Source organism: Scleropages formosus, chromosome 11 (assembly GCF_900964775.1).
Source record: "Scleropages formosus chromosome 11, fSclFor1.1, whole genome shotgun sequence".
NCBI lineage: Eukaryota > Metazoa > Chordata > Actinopteri > Osteoglossiformes > Osteoglossidae > Scleropages > Scleropages formosus.
The window spans coordinates 18,124,595-18,147,464 of record NC_041816.1 but is presented as its reverse complement, the minus strand read 5'-3'; the positions used below and the strand labels follow the sequence as shown (position 1 = coordinate 18,147,464).

Sequence of the window (22,870 nt, the reverse complement as noted above, 5' to 3'; positions counted from 1 at the left end):
TAACTGTCCAGCGGCATGGGTCTCACAGACCATTCCAAGGTTCTGTAAACACGTTAGCCATGGTGCTCTGTTCACACCTCCAGTTTGCTGTGTAGGAAAGCTACAGAAATGATTAACTCCTGTCCTGGTAAAAGATGTCAGTCTGAAAGAGTGTTTATAATATATTCATTAGCAACATGACTAGGAACAGCTTAACTGCCTGCAAAATCACGAAGACTGAACTGAGTGTTTATAGTACAAACTGTGCATACACCTACTGCTAAATATAAGATTTAAGAAACGTTTTCTTCCTACATCGTAAATAAAGTCAACAACAAACTCAAATAGTCTACTTCCAGTTATGTTTGTTCACTTTGTACATAGGCTATAGTTTTTTGAAGACATTACATCTCTACACGAAAATATTTCTACCTGGCAATGAAATTTTTATTTTTTACTCATTATATTAAAAATAAATACAAACTAAAGACTCTTCACGAAGAAAGATGACTAGTTTGAAGACATTATCAACATTTATTATGGAAGAGGCATTTGCAAAGCCAACAATCTGTTTTATCACTCTCTAATGACAAATATACAGGTGAACATGCCGTGAGTCTGCTCCTGGGGCAACGGTGTTTCTGATTAATCACATACGGATCCCAAGCAGTGAGAGATGAAATGAACAGCAGTGGACAATGACTGCTGGGTGATAAGGGGGCACGATCCCCGTGCGTGTCTTGAACTTGAACACTGCGAGTTGGGGCTAAACCTCAGAAGATCTGAAAGACTCTTTCCTCTAGTGCTACTGTTCTTAATCTTTATTATTACCGATGCATTTGGTGGCAACGCAGGGAGCTTATGGCATATTCCAAGGAAATATGAGAAAGGACAGATTTCCCTATCCTTTGTTATTGCCCTTGACCCCCAGAGTTCCCAGACCTCAGGGAACCTAAGCAAGCTTAGATCAAGGCGGGATTTAAAAAAAATTGAATTTATTCAAATCAACACAACCTTCTGCGAGGAGGGATTTATCCCTCGCAAGCTGTTACCTCAGCTCTGAACTGAATTATTCCTCCCAACATTTTCATGGCTTCATATAAATATTTAAGCTGTCTGTTTTCAAGGCTCATTCGGGAGGGGCTTTTCATTGTGAGAAAGAAACATATCAGGAAACTTATAAACATCAACAGTGGCTAATGAATTTAAGGTAGACTTTCTATTTCGTTATTTACAATGTACATTGTATGAAAATGAACATGAAGAGACAAAGGGCCTAATTGCTTTACTCATAAATAAAAGATAAACGTCCACACTCCTGACTCTACGACAGCCATACTCAGTTTGTTACAATTCAAGTGTAGCAGCGCAAAGCACATAGCAATGAGAAACATTAGCAACTAACATTTCTAAAAGTTAGGTAAGTATCAAGATGAGTTGAAAGAATGAACTCATGAATGACAGATCATCAAATCAAAGAATTATTAAGTTTTGGTAAGTTTTGATATAAAGCTCATGAGATCCAACTGTGAACTTTTGTAATATATACCATATATATATATATATATATATATATATATATATATATATATATACACTATATAACATACTACTATATACAGTACATTTAATACAGTATCTATAAAATACGTGCTATTTTATACATACATTGATATGTCCAAAGAAGTATCTTAATCAATGGAACGCTTAATTATAGGCTCATTCCTTAGACTGTCAAAATTTGCAGTCTCTTAAAAATGGCAAACACGTTGCTCTTAAGTAATGACTGTCCATTTTAATTAATCTTAATGTTTTTCTCTCCAAACACCCTTTCCATCCCCCCTTTCATTTGTCTCAACACACTCTTCTCAAACTATGGGAAAGAAAGCTGCACAGACTGAGTGAAGTGTTGTAATTAAAGTCCAGAATCGGTGCCACCACCCTCCACTTCTCCAGATTCCTTTCTTGTACCCTCCTTAGAAGCGGGGGCATTGTTGATTTGCACTTTAAGGCCTCCCTGTTTGCCGGTGCCAGTAGAAAGTCCCATTAGATACAATGACTCTGTCTATTAAAGAGAGGGTCCAAATTAAAACTGGAGAGACCCTTCTCTGCCTATGTCATCCCCTCTCATTATTCCCAGTATAAGAAAGTGAAAAGGAGATGAATGTGGTTTCTTCAAAGTCCTCCTCAAGACCATACTTCTGGCTAATTAACAGGGGTTCTTTGTTGCAACTCAGTGTACATATAGGGTTTAGGAGCTTATAGAAAAGCCCAAATGCAAGTGTACAGCACCTTCTGGAGAACGGTTCTTCCTCCTTCCCAGCCTGTGAGCTAATGTCACATTCTTCGGACTGTTCGAGTTTGCTGTGTTGGGTCTGATATTACGCTTTTTTCTCTGCTCCACTGAGACTGCTCAGTAGTGCTAAAAAGCTGTGGCGACTGTGTTCAAATTGGCTGTACATTTGAGTGGCAGAGATTACACCCAGATCAACAGGTCTTCATATGAAATCTGCCCTTACACCACGGTGAAAAAGTAGAATAGGCTCCGTTTTGTGCAGTTTTTGCCGTATCTGTCCAAGACATTCTTTAAAGTAGTGAAGCAAACGAGAAAATATATCTGGTTGCAACACTGACAAAGTTGATGACAACTGTCAGCAGTTAAGCTCTGTATATGTTATCTTTATAAAAGCTGTAAAAACACAGTTACCTCAAGCATCAGCATTTGTGTTATTTGTCACAACTTCACCACATATTAAATATAATTATGAGGAATAACTGCATATTTCCAATGCCGAGAGTAGCTGCATACATTAATAATTTGCAAACTGTCTAGTTTATGGTATACTTCTCATCAGATAGATTGGATTTTTATTAACCCAACGGAAATTCCATGAGGGTACAGCATCACACATACACAGCATACACAACAATGTAGTGACACTGGTATGAAACTGGAATAAATTAATATCACACTTAGACAAGTATAAAACGATAGAGGCTTTAGAAAAGCACATATGGGTTTTTCTAAATAAAAATATTTAATTTGTATTTATCAACCATTATACAAAACGTAACAATCACATTTCTCAGTGATCAGTTTGAAGATCCTCTTCCCACTGCACTCCTCAAATCACACAAAGAGAATCCCCAACATGCAGCCTCCAAGACCACACATTCTTATTACTTATACATAACTTAGTCCCACTCCATTATCCCTCCCTGCACGGACTTCTTTTTCCCAAAGAGAAGCCGTCTTCAGATTCATCCTATCTTAACTTGTCTTTTCATGACCGCAATGTGCCCCTCAAACAAATCAAGCACTTTTTTCGTGGGGGGGAGATGGGAGAATCTGTCAGTATGTAAATCGTTGGTTTATATGTGGCTTGCTCACACAGCCTCATTTGCAGTTTTCTCTCTTTCTTTCAAGAATGGGTCAAAAAAGAAACAATTATTTGGTCTACAAAGGAGGGGGCTGGGGTGGGGGGAGAGGCGGCAATCCACTGTGCAAACGGTAGAAATCACATTTTGGGGAGCATTACAGAATAATTACACATATGCTTAGATCGCCGGCATTCAGCGAGGCTGACAGTATTTTAAGGATTAAAGATGTTAGTGGTGTGGCCGTCTCTAAGGAACTGGGATCACTCACACATTCAAATGCAAAAGTGTACCATTTGGAGAGCGTAATGCAGTCTGCCTCAACTGCCTGCTACAAATTTGGGAGAGACTTCTCCAGGACCAGACACTGGGCACTTAATGCCTAAATCTGTTCCCCCGTGTGCAGTGGTTAACAAAGGCACAGCACATTCAGTGAGAACTTTGTGAAATAACACCTACCTCTGAACTCCTGTTTTATCACCAACCCTTTAAAATGTATGTTAACACTGATAAAAGGGCACATTTTATTTCTCTGTTTTTAAAGGTTATAGCTGGAATTTACACTTTAAAATCAAACTATAACTAAACAAACTATATTAATACTACACACTATACTATACTAAATATATTTTTTGTTCATGGGAGATTGTATCGAATGCTTAATATAAAAGTATACTGCAGCTAAATGTTTAATTTTTTGAGAGTTCATAGCTCAAAACGGTCATTTTTGTAATATAACCTTCTTAATTATAGCAAGAAAATTATACAGTACTTCAAAATGGTACAGTAATTTCTTACTGTAAAGTGCTTTTTAAAGGATTATGTAAAATAAAATGTAATGTTGTTATATTTATGTCAAAGATTTTTTTAAATAATTCTGGACTCAGTGAGTAACCAAACAACAATTTACTGAAATACCCTAAGAATTGTATAAGCTGGTTGCTCTTTCCCAAAATATGACCAAGATCAGATCATCTGGAAAGTCAATTTTTTTATTTCCATTCCATTCTATGTTCATTGTGTGATCCATGCAGAGTCTGCCAATTTTGCACACAAACAACCCCCTGCTGAAAGCTGTCTTCGTGCCACACCGCCTTCATTTATTTTTAACTATTATGTTATGACTCCTTTCAGTCCAAGTACAACTAACTCTGAAAAGAAACAGCAAGGTATTTCAAAAATATTGCAAAGAACAAACAGCAGCTTTCCATGTCTTTATGACTTCCACAGATGGCAGTTAAGGTACTTATATGTACTAAAATATACCTTGTATAAGAGCACTTAAAGTCAAACTTACACTTTGTCTGTGTACAGAAATAAAATGTAAACTAGTAGAGACTGAGACAGAAATCCACACTTAAACCTAAACAAGCAGTTAACTGCGCTTATATCTAGACTGTAAAGTAAAGTTCTCCCTATTTGGGAAGCAAAATATCCTGTTTGCTCCTTTCCCCCGTCAGTGTTTCTGGCCTGGTGGAGTCATGGCCATGAAATCCTTTTTTGTTGATGTTTAGACATGGAAATGTAAAGTATTCATGGCAACTATAGCCATGAAAAATTGATGAAATTACAGTCTGTTCAGTGAAAATAAAAGCAGGCGGTGGAACAAAAGGCATTGGCTTCTGTCAGCAATCTGGTGGTAGCTTTCAACAGGTGAAGGAGTCTGTCTCTGTGTGTGAGTGTGTGAGAGACTGGCACGTGAATGCAGCTCGACAACAGCTCCCCTGCTGGGACTGGATAAAGAGGGAGCACACAGCAGAACCGTGCAGATATTGACTGAAACAACGTCGGCACCCTTTGGAAACCTCCGGGCCTCCTCTAGTGTTACAGATATGGCACATTTCTCTCAACAAGGCACTTCCAATGGGACTTGAATGGCCAGTGAGCACTTTCAGCTAGTAGGCTCTTCAAAAGAACAAGACCCATCTGAGGAGTGCATCATCATTTTCTGTTCTTCCATGTGTTTGTGTGTGAGTGTAGTACTTGGAATTATATTCATAAATGATACACCACATTGACTAAACAAAATGAAAATGCTGATTACATGGTTATGAACATTAATCATTTAACAAAAGAAAAGATTTATACATTATATTATGCTCTTGAACTGGCTGGTATTAAATTAAATGATGGACATGGATTTGTAACAAGGCTTAAAAAACTTCATGTGATCAAATCACAAAATGCCCAGAAGGATCCAAAGAATTTTTTGCAATGAGAAAAGAAAAACCCTAAAATATCACTGTCTTCCCAGTGTGTATTTTAGTAGTCTGATCATCGGACTAAAACCAAAAATTAAATCCACAGCAGAAATGCAAATGAGCTGGGTGACAGGTGTTTTAATGACTTTCCAGTTCGGCCCTTATTCCATTGAATGTTTTCAGGTGATACTGAGTGCAAACAAGCTCTTAATCTGGAAGAGAATGACAATGGAGTGGGAACTGGAGGCGAGATGAGGTTCCAACTTCTTGGCCTCTCTGTGGCAGAGCCCTTGAAGTCAGGCCACCTGATGAGCCCTCAGCCTTAATTAGAAAACCCCCAAGGAGAGCCGTGGCTGGGCAGCCGCACTATCAGCTGTCCAAGTCCCAAGTTTCCTCCCCTGACCTCTTTCAAGTGCAAAACGACCTGTGTCTCAAAATGTGCAGGAGAATAAAAGTTCATGCCACCACTGTGGGCTTTGCCTGGGAGCCATTCAGCCCTGTGCCTCTATGAATACCACAAAATCTTAAATGAAAGTTCTAATCTCTGCATCACATTCAGACTCCAGAGAATGGGGCTTCCTTTTTAACTACTTCCCCCACCAACCTTTTGTGTTGCCCTGCTCCTAAAAGTCTTAGATTTTGCTCTGACCCAGCAAGGGTTATACACTTCTGAAAGAACAGCCTTTGTCCTGGTCTGAGCCAATGTTAAGGCAAAAGAGAAAAAAAATACTTTTCTCTCACCAAAAGTAACTCATGCAAAAAACTAGTTCCTGGATATGGTGAGCAGAGGCAGACGAGGTGCAAATCCAAAAGGGGATGGTGGCTATCAGCATTATTTCTTGTCTGTTTCCCCACACCTTTCTCAAGCCTAGTGGTGCTTCTCCTGCATTAAATCAGCTTCTCTCACACTTAGGGTCAAAATAGTTGAACAGTTCCTGTTTTTAAAAAAATACACACAGGGAGTTCATGTTTTATTCAGTATCAAATTTAGTATCAGGTTTCGAAAGGGACCCATAAACTGTGTGGAGGACCATTCTGAGCCCCCCAGGCCATTGTGAGGGGACCCCCTCTTCATCAGAAGGAGGCATGATTTCATGACTGAGTGAGAATGAAAAACCCCTTAAGATCAGGCCCTGGATCTCAAATGAGTATTTCTGTTATTTCCTCACCGAGCAGTAACACCTACATTGTATGCAGAGGGACAGAGAGCATTGAATGGCTTCAGAAAGAAAACCCATTCACTTCTAGGCAGCTGGGCAGGCCAAGTACTCTGCCTGGCCTCTTCACTCTTGGGTGGGTTTTGTGCAAAGCACAAAATTCAGAGACCCTTACTTCATTCCCGTACTTCATGACAGAAAACGACTGTAAATTTGCACCAGGGGAAAATTCAGTCAGGAATCTTTTTGAAACCTGGGTTTTTTAATTCTGTTTAACTGCTTGCTTTGACTTCACCTTGCTGTCAGATTAATTGATTGATGGGGGAAAGCATTCGCTTTTTGGACGATTCCGTCCCGGTTTCAGTGGATTATCAGAGTCTGCTGTGTGTTTCAAGGATGTGGGAGCTATCGCCAGATACGGGGCTTTTGATTTCTCCAGCTCGCATCGTGGTACCCTGCCTGCTCTGAACGAGAGTTGAATGAAGAAGGGCTTTCAAAGACCCCTCTTTACAGAGCAGCACAGAGTTCAAAAGGTCCCGCCAGAATGTTTAGGACCTTTCGGCCCTACGTCTTGACCGTCAGCAGACGGGAGCAAATACCACGAGGCCACCGCGGCTGTTCACTTCATGATGTCCCAGAGAAAAGATGAAGTGAGCCCCCAGTCCCCTTTATACCTACACCTTCCCGCCCATTATGCTCTCCTTGGCCTCAGCACGCATTCAGTTTACTTTAGCCTGGGAAGCCTTGATAAAGAGCTGTTTTATTTTTATACTCCTCTCTTTTCATAATACTCAAAGGGCAGATCTACAAAAGGAGAAAATCTTATATTCTCAGGAATCACATCATTTTTGTTATTTTATATAGATATACATCAAATTACAAAATTATATACAATTAAATTTCAGCTAAAATAATACTTAGATTTCTTAAATTGTGAATTCATCTTTGATGTATTACTGAAGGCACACCAATTCGGAGACTTTATTTTCCAGAAATATGTTCTTCAAGTACTGATTGATGAAATTATATCAGAAGTGGGTTTATCTTGCCGCAAGACTGCTTTTCTGTAAGTGGCTTTATTTAAACAGGTCCAATTGAGCAATGATTAGTAATTATTGGAAAATAATTCTTGTCAGGATGAAGGTGGTGAAAGAGAACCACTCTCTGCAGAGCTATGGAGAGAAGTGCCCCGTGGCGGCAGGCAGCTACTGTGGGCCAGTATTATCACACTGGATGCGGGAACTCACGCCAGCCAGCCCCTGCTGCTGCGGCCCACTGCCTCTCAACCACAGCGGCCCACTGCACACAGAAGGAGATTAAGATTAATCTTGCAACTGACATGCTGATATTAACACCAATTTTGCTCCAGCTTCCTTTCACCCAGTGTACAGTCGGGCCCAGTGTGGAAGGGGGAAAGAAGGGGATGATGGAAGTTACTAGATTACTCACAAAGGCAGAGGCCGGGCTCAAAAGGTTCTTTTTGTCTTGCCTTCATCTTAGGGAGAGGGGTGGTGCGGGGAATTCTCGTTTGGTGTTGTTACCACTCTCTGTCAGTGTGTTGGGTTTGTGAGGGTCCATATCACCACACAGAGAGCCCACGGGGGTTAGTCTTTGATGATAACTTAAGCTTAACCCCTTTTTTGTTAAAGAACTTGAAGGAAGTTTTATGTTGACGGAAGACATTACAATTCAATATGGCACTTCTAGTCTGTTGAAAATGCCTGAGGTATAGACCATCTGTTCCTTAATGCAAAATTATAAATCTGATCTTCACCCTTGACTGGACTCTTACTCTTTCTAGACCCTCTAGCTTTCCTGTTTACTATGATACAGGGATTACTCCCTTTGCTGTTGAAAAAGAAACTTACTCAAAGAGACGTTGCTCCAATGGCTTCATTATGTTCTTTATTATGTCATAACATTTTGAAGCAGGGCCAGGTGCACTCATGGTGATCTCCCATAATCCATTGCTCTGCTCTTACAAGAGGTCGTGGCTATACTGAAAAGGCACAATTGTATAGAAGTCGCTGAGTTTCCAAAAGCACTTTGGAAACTACACTGTGTTAAGACCACCTTACTTTACGTGTAATTCTCTGTCATTGCCACCTTCAACTCGGTTAAACTACTTACAACACAAAGACGCATGTTTTCAGTTCCATTTAGACATTACAAACTGGAGTTTGATCTGCCAATACTACTGAGAGCTGCAGAATCCTCTTACCAAAAGTGTGTGGAGGAGTGCACTTATCGTACCTCACTCAGTAGCGAGTGATGTTATGCTCTATTAGATACAAAAATAACTTTAGCATATGTCTACCTCCAAGGAACCCTTGTCAGATAACCTCTACCATCCATCCATGCACTAGCAATAACTATTTGTCCTCCACTGAACCAGAGCCTATCTAGGAAGCATTGGGCGCAAGGTTAAGAGGGGGTACACCCAGGGCAGGACACTGGTCCAATTGCAGGGTAGCCACACACAGTCATTCACCCATTCACACACTAAAGGCAAGTTAGAGTCACCAATCTACCGGAACCCTCCACCTTGGTCTTTGAACCCCTGAGGTTTTTTTCTCCCTCGATTTTTGGTTGGGAATTTTTGTTCCTTTCCTCCATGGCCAGTAGGCATACTTATAGCTCTGTAAAAGCATTATATTATAATCGTCGGTAGTCAACTGTCTTCTTTGTTTCTTTATCTGATGTATTTGTTTTTCTTGCCTTATGCCTGTGTTAAAGCACCCCGTGTCACTGCGTGAGAAGAGCGCTCTATAAAAATAAATTGAATTGAACTGAATGTTTTTGGACTGTAGGAGGAAACCAGAGCACCTGGAGAAAACCCACACAGACATGGGGTGAACATGCAAACTCCACACAAACTGAGTAAGTATTAAAGCTACGTTCCCTCGCACAACCCAGATGCTGTGAGGAATAGTGCTACTCACTGGAGTCAGGTTCAAATCCTACCTGCTGCTGTAGTAACCTCGAGCAAGGTACTTATTCTGAATTGCTTCAGTAAAAATTACACGTACGCAGAAATTGGTAAATCATTGTAAGTAGCTTAGTAAATAAAACCTAACATTTTAAGTCACTTTGGAGAAAAGTTTCGGCTAAAGAAATAAATGCAAGCTTAAAGGTAAATGTAAACGATTCTAAGTAGTATCTGAACAATGTAAGCTGCTTTGGAGGAAACTTTCACCTAAATAAGTAAAAGATAATAATAATCATAAAAGTTAGAGTACTGCCACGAAGCTGTCGGACCAAAGGCTTAGTGTCATGTTGTTGGGGGCTTGGAGGATGGGCGTGGTCATTATGTGTTATATGGTCTCAAGGGACTAGGAGTCTCTAAAAGCCAACATCCTGGTCCCCCCAGTGAGGAGGCTCAGCTAGGCCCAAGGTCTCCTCACCCCTTCATTGACACCAATCAGTGAACTAATTGTCATTGACAGCCCCCTCTTACAGACAAAGTAAGCTGGAGTCAAAAACTGAAATGGAGGAAACACTAAGCAGGGAGACCTCCAAACACCATCATCGCCCACCACCACCAGATCTTTGGACCCAAGGGACTTGTACTGACATGTACAAAGCATATACAAACAAGGCTGTGTGTTCTTTTTAGGGAAACTTTCCCACATCTGACATGTAGAACATGAAACCTTCAGCTTAGATAGTAACCACTAGCATTAACAAAGCAGAGAAGAACACCAGTAGCAAATAAAGTCAAAAAGAACTGGCTACAGTATCACAAAAAGTTATAAACTCATCAAACCACACACACTGTGAAAAGTGAAAACTTCACGCATCACAAAATGAAAAGCTATAAAATCATACAAGCAATAAAAACGTTATATAAACTAAAAATATGTATATAACCATATTTTTTTTTCCTCTTTGTAAAAAATATGCTTGAGAACGAACTCACCATAATAAAGAATTAAGCCTGTGAACATCACTTTGCCCTTTGCACTTTGTCTTTGAAACTGAACGTCGACAATAAAAAACATCAAACACAAAATCAGACATATATAAAAAAAAGTGCGTAGTCTTACAGATTCACTTCTGCTTTGCCAGAGGAAAAAAAAGCCAGTCAAATACTTTACTCTTACTGGCGGAACGATATCGTGTGAGGGTTCACAGCACTCTTGGCGTATTACATTGCGATAAAGCACTTGGTCTGTGTTCCAGGACTTTGTTTTAACCCTACACACGGCTCACGAATGAGAAAAGTTAAATGTCATCGTCTGGGCTTCTTTTTTCCTTCTTACTCACCTTCCATGAATGTCCATGAGAGAAAGGCCTGCTCAGCAAAAAAAGTACACTTACATTTACAGGGCCTAGGCCAGGGAAGCCATCAAAAAAGACAGACAGACACACACACAGCCACTGAAAAGGCAAAGGTTTTCTGCTGTTATGCAAATGTATCAATCAGTAAACGCTTCAGTGAGAATTATATTTGAATTAAATGAGGCTTTAGGTTTCTTTAACACTGAACTGTGGGCCAAAGTCTCAATACCGAATCCGCACTCTGCGGCCATGCATATTATTCGTTTGACGAAATGCGAACTGACATAAATACCATGGCTCACTTTCAATCCGATTACTCGGCTAAACCACATCAATACTGGCCAGCCAACAGGCGCTGGCGTCTCCCATTCACACGGCCGGTGAACAACCCCGGCTCCTTCTCGGTAAACAAGCGCCCACGCTGCCACTGCGCAGCCCCCACGCTCAACCCGTCAACCTCTCTCAATGGGCCCCTTTCGACAAGGTGCTTTCCTTTGCTTTCCAGCCCAGCCCTAAAACAAAGCCAAAGATTGTGCTGATGGCCCAAACTCCCAACACGGAGTTACACCACACCAGAGGCCCTATACAAGTGCTCAGGTTTAAAAAAAGTCTACCCGAGTGTGTGTGTGTGTGTGTGTGTATGTGTGTGTGTGTGCCACCCTGAATGTTACTGAGAGGGCTCTCCACTGTATCGCCATTATAACCATCAACAAGAATAATGCTTAGGTTAGTATGACAGAGGGGTCATTTTATTGCGTCGTTTGTTGCCTAAAGGCCCTTAATTTAAACTGGTGTTGACAACCACAAAGATGCCCCTTTTTTCATGCTGCATGGCGACGCTTGGGCTTCCGTGGAGCACATTTTAACCAGAGGCGTTTACAAGACTTTTCTAAACAACCTGCCAGGTGCAGTAGACGCTCTCTAAAAGCGCACCGTGTCTGCAAAACTATACGTTCCCTAATGAGATTAAAACGAGAATGAAATGCATTTGCCACATTGATTTGCGGCAGCCCCCCATGACCAATTTAGCACTAATGAGAGAATTTTCTGTTTGTTTCCTAACAAAATCTGGGACTTTTTTGGGGATGTATGTGAAACAGTTAGTGAATGAAAAGAACCGAGTTTTCAATCCAAAAGATTCTGCGAGGTGCAGGATGACAGAAATGCTGACAGGAGAGCTTTGATCCCTCAATATGGCTGTAATTTCCCATGTTTCTCTGCTGTGACATGTCTGCATGCTGATCCCACTTGACAGAGTAATAGGGCTAATCTTGCATTTTCTTTTTTAACCATCTCTCGACCAAATCTGAGTGTAATCTAAATGCCCATGTTCTATACCGGATGAGCTCTATAAACTTAGGACTGAGTAATTTGTTGGAAATTTGAGGGTTCCTGCACTCTTCTTTTTTGTCACTGAGGGAATTAATGAGCTTTTATCTCCGTATACAAGGCCATGACCACGAGCTTTGGATGCCAGTTCCTGCAAATGCATGCGCCTATCATTCTAAGCAATAATAGCAGTATGGATGGATGTACAAAATCAAGAGAAGGTGGAGGCAGGTTCCCTTAAGAGCTGTAAAACAATGAGCAAACTGTATGAGTGGCCTTTGTTAAGGGCATTATTACGACGATTGCGATGCTTGTAACAAATTGCTTAGCATTTCTGACACAGGTCAGCATGTTCTCACCAAATACAGCTCGCTTGGCCGACAGCCGGTTACAACATCATTGAATCATCAAACTCGCTTTGCATGGCTGCTCTATGAATTACGTAAATTCCTTTAATTAAGGTTAGATAATGCCTTCAGAAGAGGCAACAGAAGAAAATACTATGGCTAACGTGTAATTAGACTTAAGTTGAATGTGCAGTCTGGTAATATTTCTGGTGTACTCAGTGTCTGCTTATTCTCCATACTAGAAAATTACAAGGTAAATTATTAAATATTGTATAAATAACTGTACACACTGAGCAATGATTTTAAGTGCATTTATTTTTTCACAGTGATATCCCCTAATGCACTTGAAAAACTTTTTTCTTAAAAATAAACAACAACAATAATAATAATAACTAAACATTGTATTTCATTGAAGCCTTGCTTTCTCTAAGTCTGTTTGTTTACATTCCAGGGGTTTGTGGCTCTACCTATCTCATGTACCCATAAGCCTCCAGAATGGGAGATACCAGTTTAAGCAGTTTAATTAATCTAGCTCTGGGGATCACTCTGCTTTCATGTGGAAACCAACATTTCTAAGGGCTTAATAAATTACAGAAAATCATTCCCAGTATTCTCAATATTCCCTCTCTCCTTCACAAAGAATTAAACATATACCATATTACCATTTATTATACTCTCAGTACTCCTGGCAGTCATAGAAGCAGCAGTAATTACTCTATCGCCTAAAATAGACAAAAAAACAATTTGCTTAATATTGATTGTGTGGCTGCATTTGAAAAAAAAAATTACAAATCAGGTTACAACGAATCGTACATCTTTTATTGATGAAAGTAAAAATGCGGAGGTGTGTTCTGAAACTGACCAGCACTGACAGTGCACTAAGTTAAGTCTTTCTAAACTAAGTCGGATATTTTTTTATGACGAACTCATACAATTTGGCTTCATAATTATTAGAACGGGCTCGTATCTGGAAACTTTACATACAATTTTATAAAATGTATCACGTATTTAAAAAACTCCTGATATTAATATGCTACGCTTGGAAATAAAAGCAATGCCTTAAAAATATATACACATGACATAGAGGCACATGCAATCTTTAGGGCAAGCGGCCGGCCGGCAGTCCGACAATAGAGCTGGGAGGGAACGCGCCGTCGCCCAGTTCCGTGACGCATTCAGAGGAGGTTCCCTGTCAGACAAATGAAAGAACAGGTGCGCACAAATCCAAACACACTGAGGGGCTTTATATCTGAAGGGATATGTTTTTTCATATTTAAAAAGGTGGGGGCGGGCGGTATGTTAAATACAAAGTTAATATCGATTTAATGCTTGTCAGTTTTCTTCACGAACCCTTTCAGGGAACGTTTGACTGAACCTTTCAGTTCCTCGGACCCGGGTCTCCGGCGCTCCGGCTGTTGGTGTGGATCAAGTGCTGCCGGTTTCGGGCTTCTTGACACCTGTCCACTTATACTTGAAGAGACACTTTCTCTTTCGCATGCTGTGTTTAAACGCACTGTGCGTGCGCATCACAAGAAGCTCTTCTTAAATATGATGGGGTGTGTTTCATTGTATTTTCAATCAATGCCAGCAAACTGAAAGTATCATGTGTTCATTTGGGAACGCTCACGTTCTTTTCTCCACATTCTCCTCGAAATACTATTTCGACGTTTTTAAAGCAGAGACAAAATTAGTAAACGAAATTCCACCTTAGTAATATTCTTTTTTTCTGAATTATACTAAATATTTCTCATTTCTATTTTCTAATTTTTCTAGTGCCTACAAACATTTGCAATTATTATGTACATGTTTTGTGGTCCAGGGAACTCGCTCGAAACTGTTCAAAATGTATAGTCTAGATGACAGTTTTGCGTTTAACACAGTTAACGTGTCTTCAGTCAGAAAGTAAAGTTTTGACCATTTGCAGATGGTCAGACTGCAGACATACGGAAATAAGTTAAAACACTCCAGTGAATTATGTAGAAAGCGATAATATCCGCAGTGAGTTCCCAGTCATGTGGAGATGAAAAGGAATGAAAGGGACTGAAAGTGAGAGTGTATCGCGAAGTGATTCATGTCCTTCTTAGACGCGTGTGTGACCAGTAAAAAGTGAAAATGGGAAAAACGAGTGGACCACCTGTCATCCTCGCGGGAAGAAACAGCCCTTCATGTAGGGGTAATAAATTTGCTCAGTCATTTACTTAATGAAGCAGATAGACAATAATAGGATAGGCGAGTTAGATCTATTTTAGTAAATTACGTAAAGTTTTTCGAGTTGCACCTGAAGATCTTGGAGCATTTTCATGCCAGTACGCTCTGTCTCTCTCTGTGTCACTATGTCTGTCTGTCTGTCTGTCTGTGTGTGTGCATGTGTGCGCGCGCGCGCATATGTGCGTGTCTGCATGTCTAGCTGGTTGTGTATGTGTGTCTGTGTGTGTGGCGGGTGGGGGGGGTCGAGGAGGGGTTCCTCCAAGTTCTCCGTGGCTATAATATGTTGAAAATGTGTCTTCATTGTGTGTAATGAAGCCCGGCCAGCTGTTTTGCGCTGCTTGGTAAAGGCACAACAAACGTGCCAGGCTTGGACAGCTAGTCGAAATTAGTCTCGGTCAACGAGGATAAGCTATATTTCCTGCAAACCATCTGCTTGATTGGCACAATAGAGGGATTTTCGGAGCGAAGTAAAGGAATAAAAAAAAAAAAAAAAAAAAAAACTTTGAACATCCAATAGTAACTTATTCCTCAACATGAATGGTGAAGGTGCTGTGTTAGGTGTCTTAATATGTGTCCCAGACGGCACTCAGAAAGACCAGCGCAAATCTCATGAGTGTGATGAGTACTTATTAAAAAAAGAATCACTTTATAAAGGCGTTTTACTTTCTTAACTTGGTGACACTCATTCAGTAGAATTAATCCGTTTAAATGTAAAAATGCATTCAATATTTTGACAATATTTACTATTTTCTCCATATTTCAAGAATGCGTCAAAATTTAAACGCAAGCATTAATACAAATGATATATAATAGTTTATGAAACAATGTATCACTTAAGCTTCTAAAAATTAAAACATTAGCCGCTTAGTTTTTTATTATTTATTTATTCACTTACTGGTCTACACTGTCCAACTAATATACCTCTCCGAGGAATTACAATGTGACTCTGCAAACGCTGTTATATAAATTATCGTTTTACACTTAAATGACCTTACTGCTCAATTAACTGGTGATATAGTTAAAGTGAATTAATGATTACAGTAATTACCGATAGTGTCAATTTAAAATGATAAAATTAATTATTAATCTGTTTTAAGAAGCACTCCCACTGGACCACATAATTTAATTATCGAGTATTCTATTACTGAAGTTGGACTGCAAAAAAATGAGCTTGCAGAGTAAAAGCTGAAAATGAATTCAAAATTTCTATTATTTATATCCGAAAAACGAAGAATCGTAGGCGTTTTCTCAGCTGAAATTCGTGTGATGATTAAACTGGTTGAAAAGGTGTCTAGTGGTCGATATGTTTGTAAATGATCCAAAATGCAGATTACGGCTGCCTGTGCGCGTGTGTGTGTGTGTTTGTGTGTTTGAACACTTGACGGACAATTTCATGGAGATTTGCGTTCAGTGATTCTACGTAGAAGCACAAGCAGAATTGCAAACTTTCCTCCCTTCACCTTTTCACCAGCATACAAAGAAAGATGAGTTGACTTTGAAAAAAAAATAAATTTGAAGATAACGACTTTTAAATGAATGGTTAGGGGAACAAAAAAAAGAGAAAGCAGAGCGGTCAAACGCCATTAGTCACAGGTCTTAGGCTCACACTTCTGAATTCATTTCTCTGAACGGATGGGACAGAAAAAAGGGCTCTGCCCTAAGAAGAACTCTGCAGTATAAAACTTTTAGTGGATCATCTGTGCTCTCCAGCAGACACGTAGCGCTCGAGGGCGCGCCGAGGCGCGTCCACGCGTGGCACAGCATGGACCTGACCCGGCCTAACAAACACTGACATCCTCCATTCTGGGAAAGAGCGAAATTAGCCGCAGTAGGTCCACAGCGAAAAGGAGGGGAAAGAAGTCACTTTCATTTGTGTCCCACTGAAAGGTAGATCGGGCCGATGGAGGAGGAACCTATGCCGTGCCATACAGCATACAGTACACAAATGAACATCTTGGCATTCTCTTTTCAAAAGGCAAACAGCTGCTTGTAAGCAATCATAAAAAAATTGTGGCCAAATTTAAAGGACATAATAGCTTCTTTACAAGTTCGTCCTTATTATTTGTCGTTAAACATAAATCACACGCACAGTCCTGTTGATATACATAAGTTTCAACCACAAATAAAGTTAAGAAAAACTGTATTTTTAAAAAAAGAGTTTCGAATCTCCGTTTTATTCTCACAATTCGGTTTTCCTTTACAAAATAAGAAACATTTAATAACAAACATTAAGAAAAAATGTAACTATCAGAACAAACGATGAGCTCTGGACCCGTGTTTTACTCAGTTTTTCTTGCAAGAATATGAAATCGTTTATACTATTTCGAACATTCAGTCAGTTAAGTCAATTATATCAACTCAATTCAAATTAAAGATTAAATAAATTAATTTTATTTAAACTTTACGCTCGTTTTAGTAGTTGAGTTTACTGTGTTTATTTGCCACGCATTGTATTACTTTTTCATTTTAATATTTTGATGCGTACACCTGACTGATGAATAGATGTTTTGCAAGAAAACCAGACGTTTGCTTATGGGACAAAACGAGTGTGACAGAGGGAAGCTGGAGAGTCAGACAGCCTGGGTGTGCGATACATTCAATGCCTCTTTAATTTGAGTTTAATATGAGGTTTAAGGCTCTTTTCATATCAATGTTTTATAAATCACAGATGCACTTTTATTCAACGGTTAAAGCACCAGAACAAAAACCGCCCATTGAAAATAAGGCAGGATAATAAGATTTTTTTTTCCTGAAAGCTTTGTGTTGGGAAAAGAAAGAGAGAGAGAAACAGCTGAGGGTGACAGTTAGTTCATGGTTAATAGGATAAGGGCTGCACGGCCAGGGCCGCACACTTCTCATTGCAAATGTGCAGCGGAGCCCGAGAAGTGAATGGGCACTTTTGAAACTCATAATATTTAACACATCTGTTAAAGCGTTCTGTGACCAGAAATCCTGTTAATACATTATTCCATAACGATCTCCAGACTGAATGAACAATAAAGAGTATCACGATCTCTTGGAAACATAGGAGACCCCCAGACCAATTAGATTCGTTTCATTTATCATAAATTACATTTACCAGTGAAAACCCTAACTAGCGAAAAACAAAGCTATATTCTTCATCTTATTATTATTAATCACCCATTATTATTATAATATTTTTATTATAATAAATTATTAATAAATTATTATTATTATTATTATTAGCAATCAAGACTAAATGAAAAGCTGCTGCTATTACAAAATTACAGCTTCCATCTTTACACATAACTTTAAAAAGAACATTTGATGTTAATTTGTACGTTTTTGGTGTTTGTGTATTTTGCTGTATTTTATTGGTGACGCAGAAAAGAAGATATAGGATTCACAGACATTAATTAGTTCAGTATACAAATAAATGCTTAAAATATCAAAAATAAGAACTTTATTTTGGAGTAATTTGTTGAAAATAACTGCAGTCAACACAGGTTTTTATTTTAGACTCACATTCAAAACGCCAAGTAGCATTTTATTTGAATATTCTTATTTATTTTGTTAGCACGGCAGGGGGTTCAAATAAATTTCATGGATTCCTTTAATAAATCCTTCACTGAGAGGGCAAAACAACGTTTGAAACTTTTAAAATTGCCTTTTAATTAGCCTGTGTACGCCACGTCCAGACAAAACCCTTACCGGGGGTTCTATAGAGCAGCCACGACCAGGGAGGCGGTCAATATGCAGAATTGATGTGTACACCTTCTTTGTTAGAGAGACATTGTGAGCTGCTTGCTTATGAAGTCTAATCCAATCATAAATTGCACCATCCCACCAATCAGAGCCCTCAGAATGGCGACTCAAAGAAACTCATGTGGAGAACTTTGTTGATGCTCATTGTTAGAGCTGTCAGTGGTGAAAGAGCTCTGCTAAGCAGTGCACTATAAAACCCCCCGTCTAGAGGGAAGGGCCACAACAGTACTGCTTCCACTTGGATCCTAACAGAAACAACTCTCTCTCTCTCTCTCTCTCTCTCTCTCTCTTCAACCAAAAGGGTGTTTCATACCGACTTTTTTCCTCTTTTTTTTCCTCCCTGAAACGGTGCAATGATGTTTCCAAGTGTTATTGCGCCGCCTGCGATGTACCCGAGCCTCCTGCGACCCTCGGCAGCACTTTCTCTGCCGCAGTCCCTGCACTCAGCCTTCACCTCTCACTCCAGCTTCTTGGTGGAGGACCTGCTGAGGATCAGCCGACCTGCGAGTTACCTGCATCGGGGCGTGCCATCGCCGAGCACGTCCCCGCCAACCTCGGGGACCACCGTCGTGAACGGCGCTCCGACCGAGCGAGTGAGCGGCCCCGCAGCGCTCCCACGAGGAACGTGCTCGCCGCAAACTTCACTTTCCGCCAGCAACGACCCCAACTACCTTAAGTTCGGAGTTAACGCCATCCTGGCGCCTTCCAGCAAGAACGGTACGTTTCTGACAAATTGGTTCCATTATTTTGCACCTGTTCAAGTTAAGTGATAATTACACGCTTGTTAGGGTTAGAATACCCTGATGTATTGTATTTATGACCTTAGGTCCATCTTACGAGCACCAGTCAACAATGCATCCTGATAACAAAAAAAAAAACTAAAGACTTTCTTTAAAAGTGGGAAAAAAAACCTTCTCATTATGAGCACCGAATACTGAAACTATTTTCGTGTAACTTTGCAAATTAAATATGTGTTGCCTTATTTCTATTCAGGTCTATCTTTTAATTAATGCGTCCGTTTCTATGCGTCATGTTTCTTACAGCATCATCTCCTCCCTCTATTCACTGCGTGCACCCGAAAGCTTTCCCTTTCCCTTACTTTGACGGATCCTTCCACCCCTTCATCCGGTCTTCCTATTTCCCAGGTAGGTTTCCGTCACGTTCTCATGTCATCATTGGGACTATAACGTGTCGGATTGCTTCACGAGCGGACCCACGGGCCGTGGTTCAGAGGTTGGAAGCAGTACAGCATTGTGAAATCAGTCTCGCCAATTTGATGCCCTATTTAGCACGAGCAGTGACTGCTGACATTTTGCACCGTTTCCCCTAATCTACAAATTAGCCGGAATTGTCATGCTCTAAATTCGAGGCGGGACCCTTTCTCACATCCACAGTGCTGGCGTCTCCTCATGGCCCCGGTTTTCCCACAGGGCGCCCGCACTCGGCCACTGATCCCTCACAAAGGTTTCAGCACCATGACCAATCGGTCAGCTCCCTCCGGGGCAGCCACACACACACTGGGCCTGCACTTCACCATGCTCCTGATAGGCATTTACCAGTCATGGACTAATTCCCCATTAGGATCTATTCAGTCTCTCCATATTCTCACAAGACCACATGGAGGGGTGCCCGCGTTTATTAGGAAGCCGAAATACATTTATAATATGGTACGAAATCAATTGCACTAAAGTCTGGAAACAGCTCAGGAGCATTTCAAGTACCAGTATCCTGTATCAAAAATATATCTAAACATATAAAAAGAATGAAAATTGGTTAAGCGTAATTTGTTTGAAACACTACGAAAAAGTTCTGCTCATGGTAACTAATGTCAGCAGCGCTAATACATCAAATTTCAATATCTCCATTATATGTTAAGTTCCCGCTCTCGGTATGATAGAGTAGCTCCGACAGATGAGTGAGATAAAGAATAATCTCTTGAAAAAAGTCTATAAAGTCGGTAGATCGTGCTTTCATTCAGACTAATGATAATAGAATTTGATTCTTTTCATGGCTGTGTGAATACTTCAACAAAACAACTTGAGCGATATGAATAGCTTTTCGTGTTCATTTAATGAAAATGATTTGGGGGCCAAAAATAGGCCCCCGGTCATTGGTATTCTCCAAATGATCTTGGCATGCAGTTGTGTTTAGTTTGAAAGTGTAAATCTCTTTTGTTGCAATAATATATGGCTTTAGCTGCCTGTCCCGAGTCTTTTTCTGTTAGTTCATTACTACACAATTACCGTTCACGCTTCATTAGCCTCTCTACTTTTCATTGGGATTTTCCTAAAGGACACTCTGCCTTTTTACCATACCAATGCTGCTGGAAGCCGAGCAATGTGCTAATTAGCTGCTTCGTGCCATTCCACGCAAACGGAATGCTTTTTAATAACTCAAGAACAAAAGGGGCATTCAATATTTATACATCTCGAAACAGAAATGATTACTTTTGGAACACTTATCGCGGCGGTGAAAAGAGACGCGCGTGACGTCAGTAGCCCCCCCCCCCTCCCCTTTCCTCTCAGTCGCTTGCCTCGCGGACGAAAATGGCCCCTCTGCGGCTGTCCAGTCTTTTGATTTCATTTGAGTGAGTTTATGCATTATTATTTTTTTTTTTTTTTTACCTGGTGTAATTCATTTCCTCAACTTGTCTTTTTCTTCTGTTTGTAGCGTCCTCCTCGGTGGTGCCCATCCCGGGCACCTTCTCGTGGCCGCTGGCGGCCCGGGGGAAGCCGCGGAGGGGAATGCTGCGCCGGGCCGTCTTCTCCGACGTGCAGCGCAAAGCCTTGGAGAAGATGTTCCAGAAGCAGAAATACATCAGCAAACCGGACAGGAAGAAGCTGGCGGCCAAACTCGGCCTTAAAGACTCACAGGTGATTTTTGGTTTTCTACGTGTATTTGAAGCAAACTTTGCAAAGTCCAATGATTGTCACGAGCTAAACCTTTTTTAAGATTTTGTAGGTCAAGTTTCTACCTCTCAAAAGTAAATTCCCCGCGTCTCTTCCTCGTTACTCTTGTTATTTATGCCTAATAAGTGTCTCAACTCAACTGCGAAGTCACTTGTTTTGTAGCCGGTCTTGCCGGTGGCGGTCGTCACTGACACACTGAATGAGTGATTATTCACTGTTTCGTCAGGTGAAAATTTGGTTCCAGAACCGAAGGATGAAGTGGAGAAATTCCAAGGAGAGGGAGCTGCTGTCGTCTGGGGGCTGCAGAGAGCAAACCCTGCCCACGAAGATGAACCCGCACCCCGACCTCAGCGACGTGGGCAAGACGGCGTGCTGGGAAGACGAGGACATGGAGGCGGAGAGCCCGCGCACTCAGAGCCCGCGCACGCAGAGCCCGCGTGCTGAGCGCTGCCGCACGCCGCCCGAGCGCAGGCTCGTGGACGGCGCGCAGTCCCTGCTGTCGTCGCCCGGTCACTCGAGCAAACACTCGGACTTCTCCGAGTCGGAGGACGAAGAAATCACCGTTTCGTAGATAATCAAAACACAAGATAATTTAATTATGAGTATATAAAGCTTCGTAAATACCTTATATATAAATTCATGTAAATTACGCTTAAATGAAAGAGGCTGTATCCCTTAAATTAATTTGGACACGAGAAGCCTGGTGTGCCACATGTAGGCTTACCGGCAAAACCGACGCGCCCTTGGCGTTTCCCACGTAAAACCCGGTTCCTCCAAACATATAAATGTTTATTTTAAGGGATATTCGCGCTTCTTGGGATAATTTGCTGTATTTGCACAGCTTTTGTGAACTGTACAGTATTTTGTACAAATATTTTTTGTATTGGAAATTTTATACCAAGATTATTATGAGTTGATAATATGGCTTTTACATTAGATAATGTTTCAACGAAGAAGTGTAGACAAATGTATAAATTATAAAGAACCTATTTTGTATTAAGCCGTGTATTAAGTTTAAATATGTATATATTTACACGTTTTGTACAAACGTCAAATAAAATGTAGAAAATGCGAGAAGTTTGCAGTGTCCCAACGTTTCGTGCTCTTTGGTCAAATGCTGGTGTTGAGCTCATCCCACGATTCATGAATCATCATGGAGATGGAGGTATGTGATTCTGTTTTTGTACAACTGAAGAGAGTTAAGCACTACGTGACGGAAAGACCGCTTCACTTTAGGCCTGGAAAAAAAAGGATGTGGTGTTTTAAATGAGCACTTATTAGTGCCCTCTTTCTTTGCCGGTTGTCGGTGTATTTATAATTTAAAGCCTACACAGTACAGCTGTGAGGACGGCGGT

General features: G+C 40.6%; 1 protein-coding gene across 1 annotated transcript; it reads left to right on the top strand.

The window, feature by feature from the left end:
* The first annotated feature begins 18,912 nt into the window (after positions 1-18,912).
* Positions 18,913-22,320, top strand: LOC108941048 (homeobox protein DBX1-B-like). Its single transcript, XM_018763488.2, has 4 exons — positions 18,913-19,323; positions 19,650-19,751; positions 21,277-21,479; positions 21,742-22,320. The coding sequence occupies exons 1-4, from the start codon at positions 18,960-18,962 to the stop codon at positions 22,084-22,086; spliced, it is 1,014 nt and encodes a 337-aa protein (XP_018619004.2). The 5' UTR covers positions 18,913-18,959; the 3' UTR covers positions 22,087-22,320.
* The last annotated feature ends 550 nt before the right edge of the window (positions 22,321-22,870 follow it).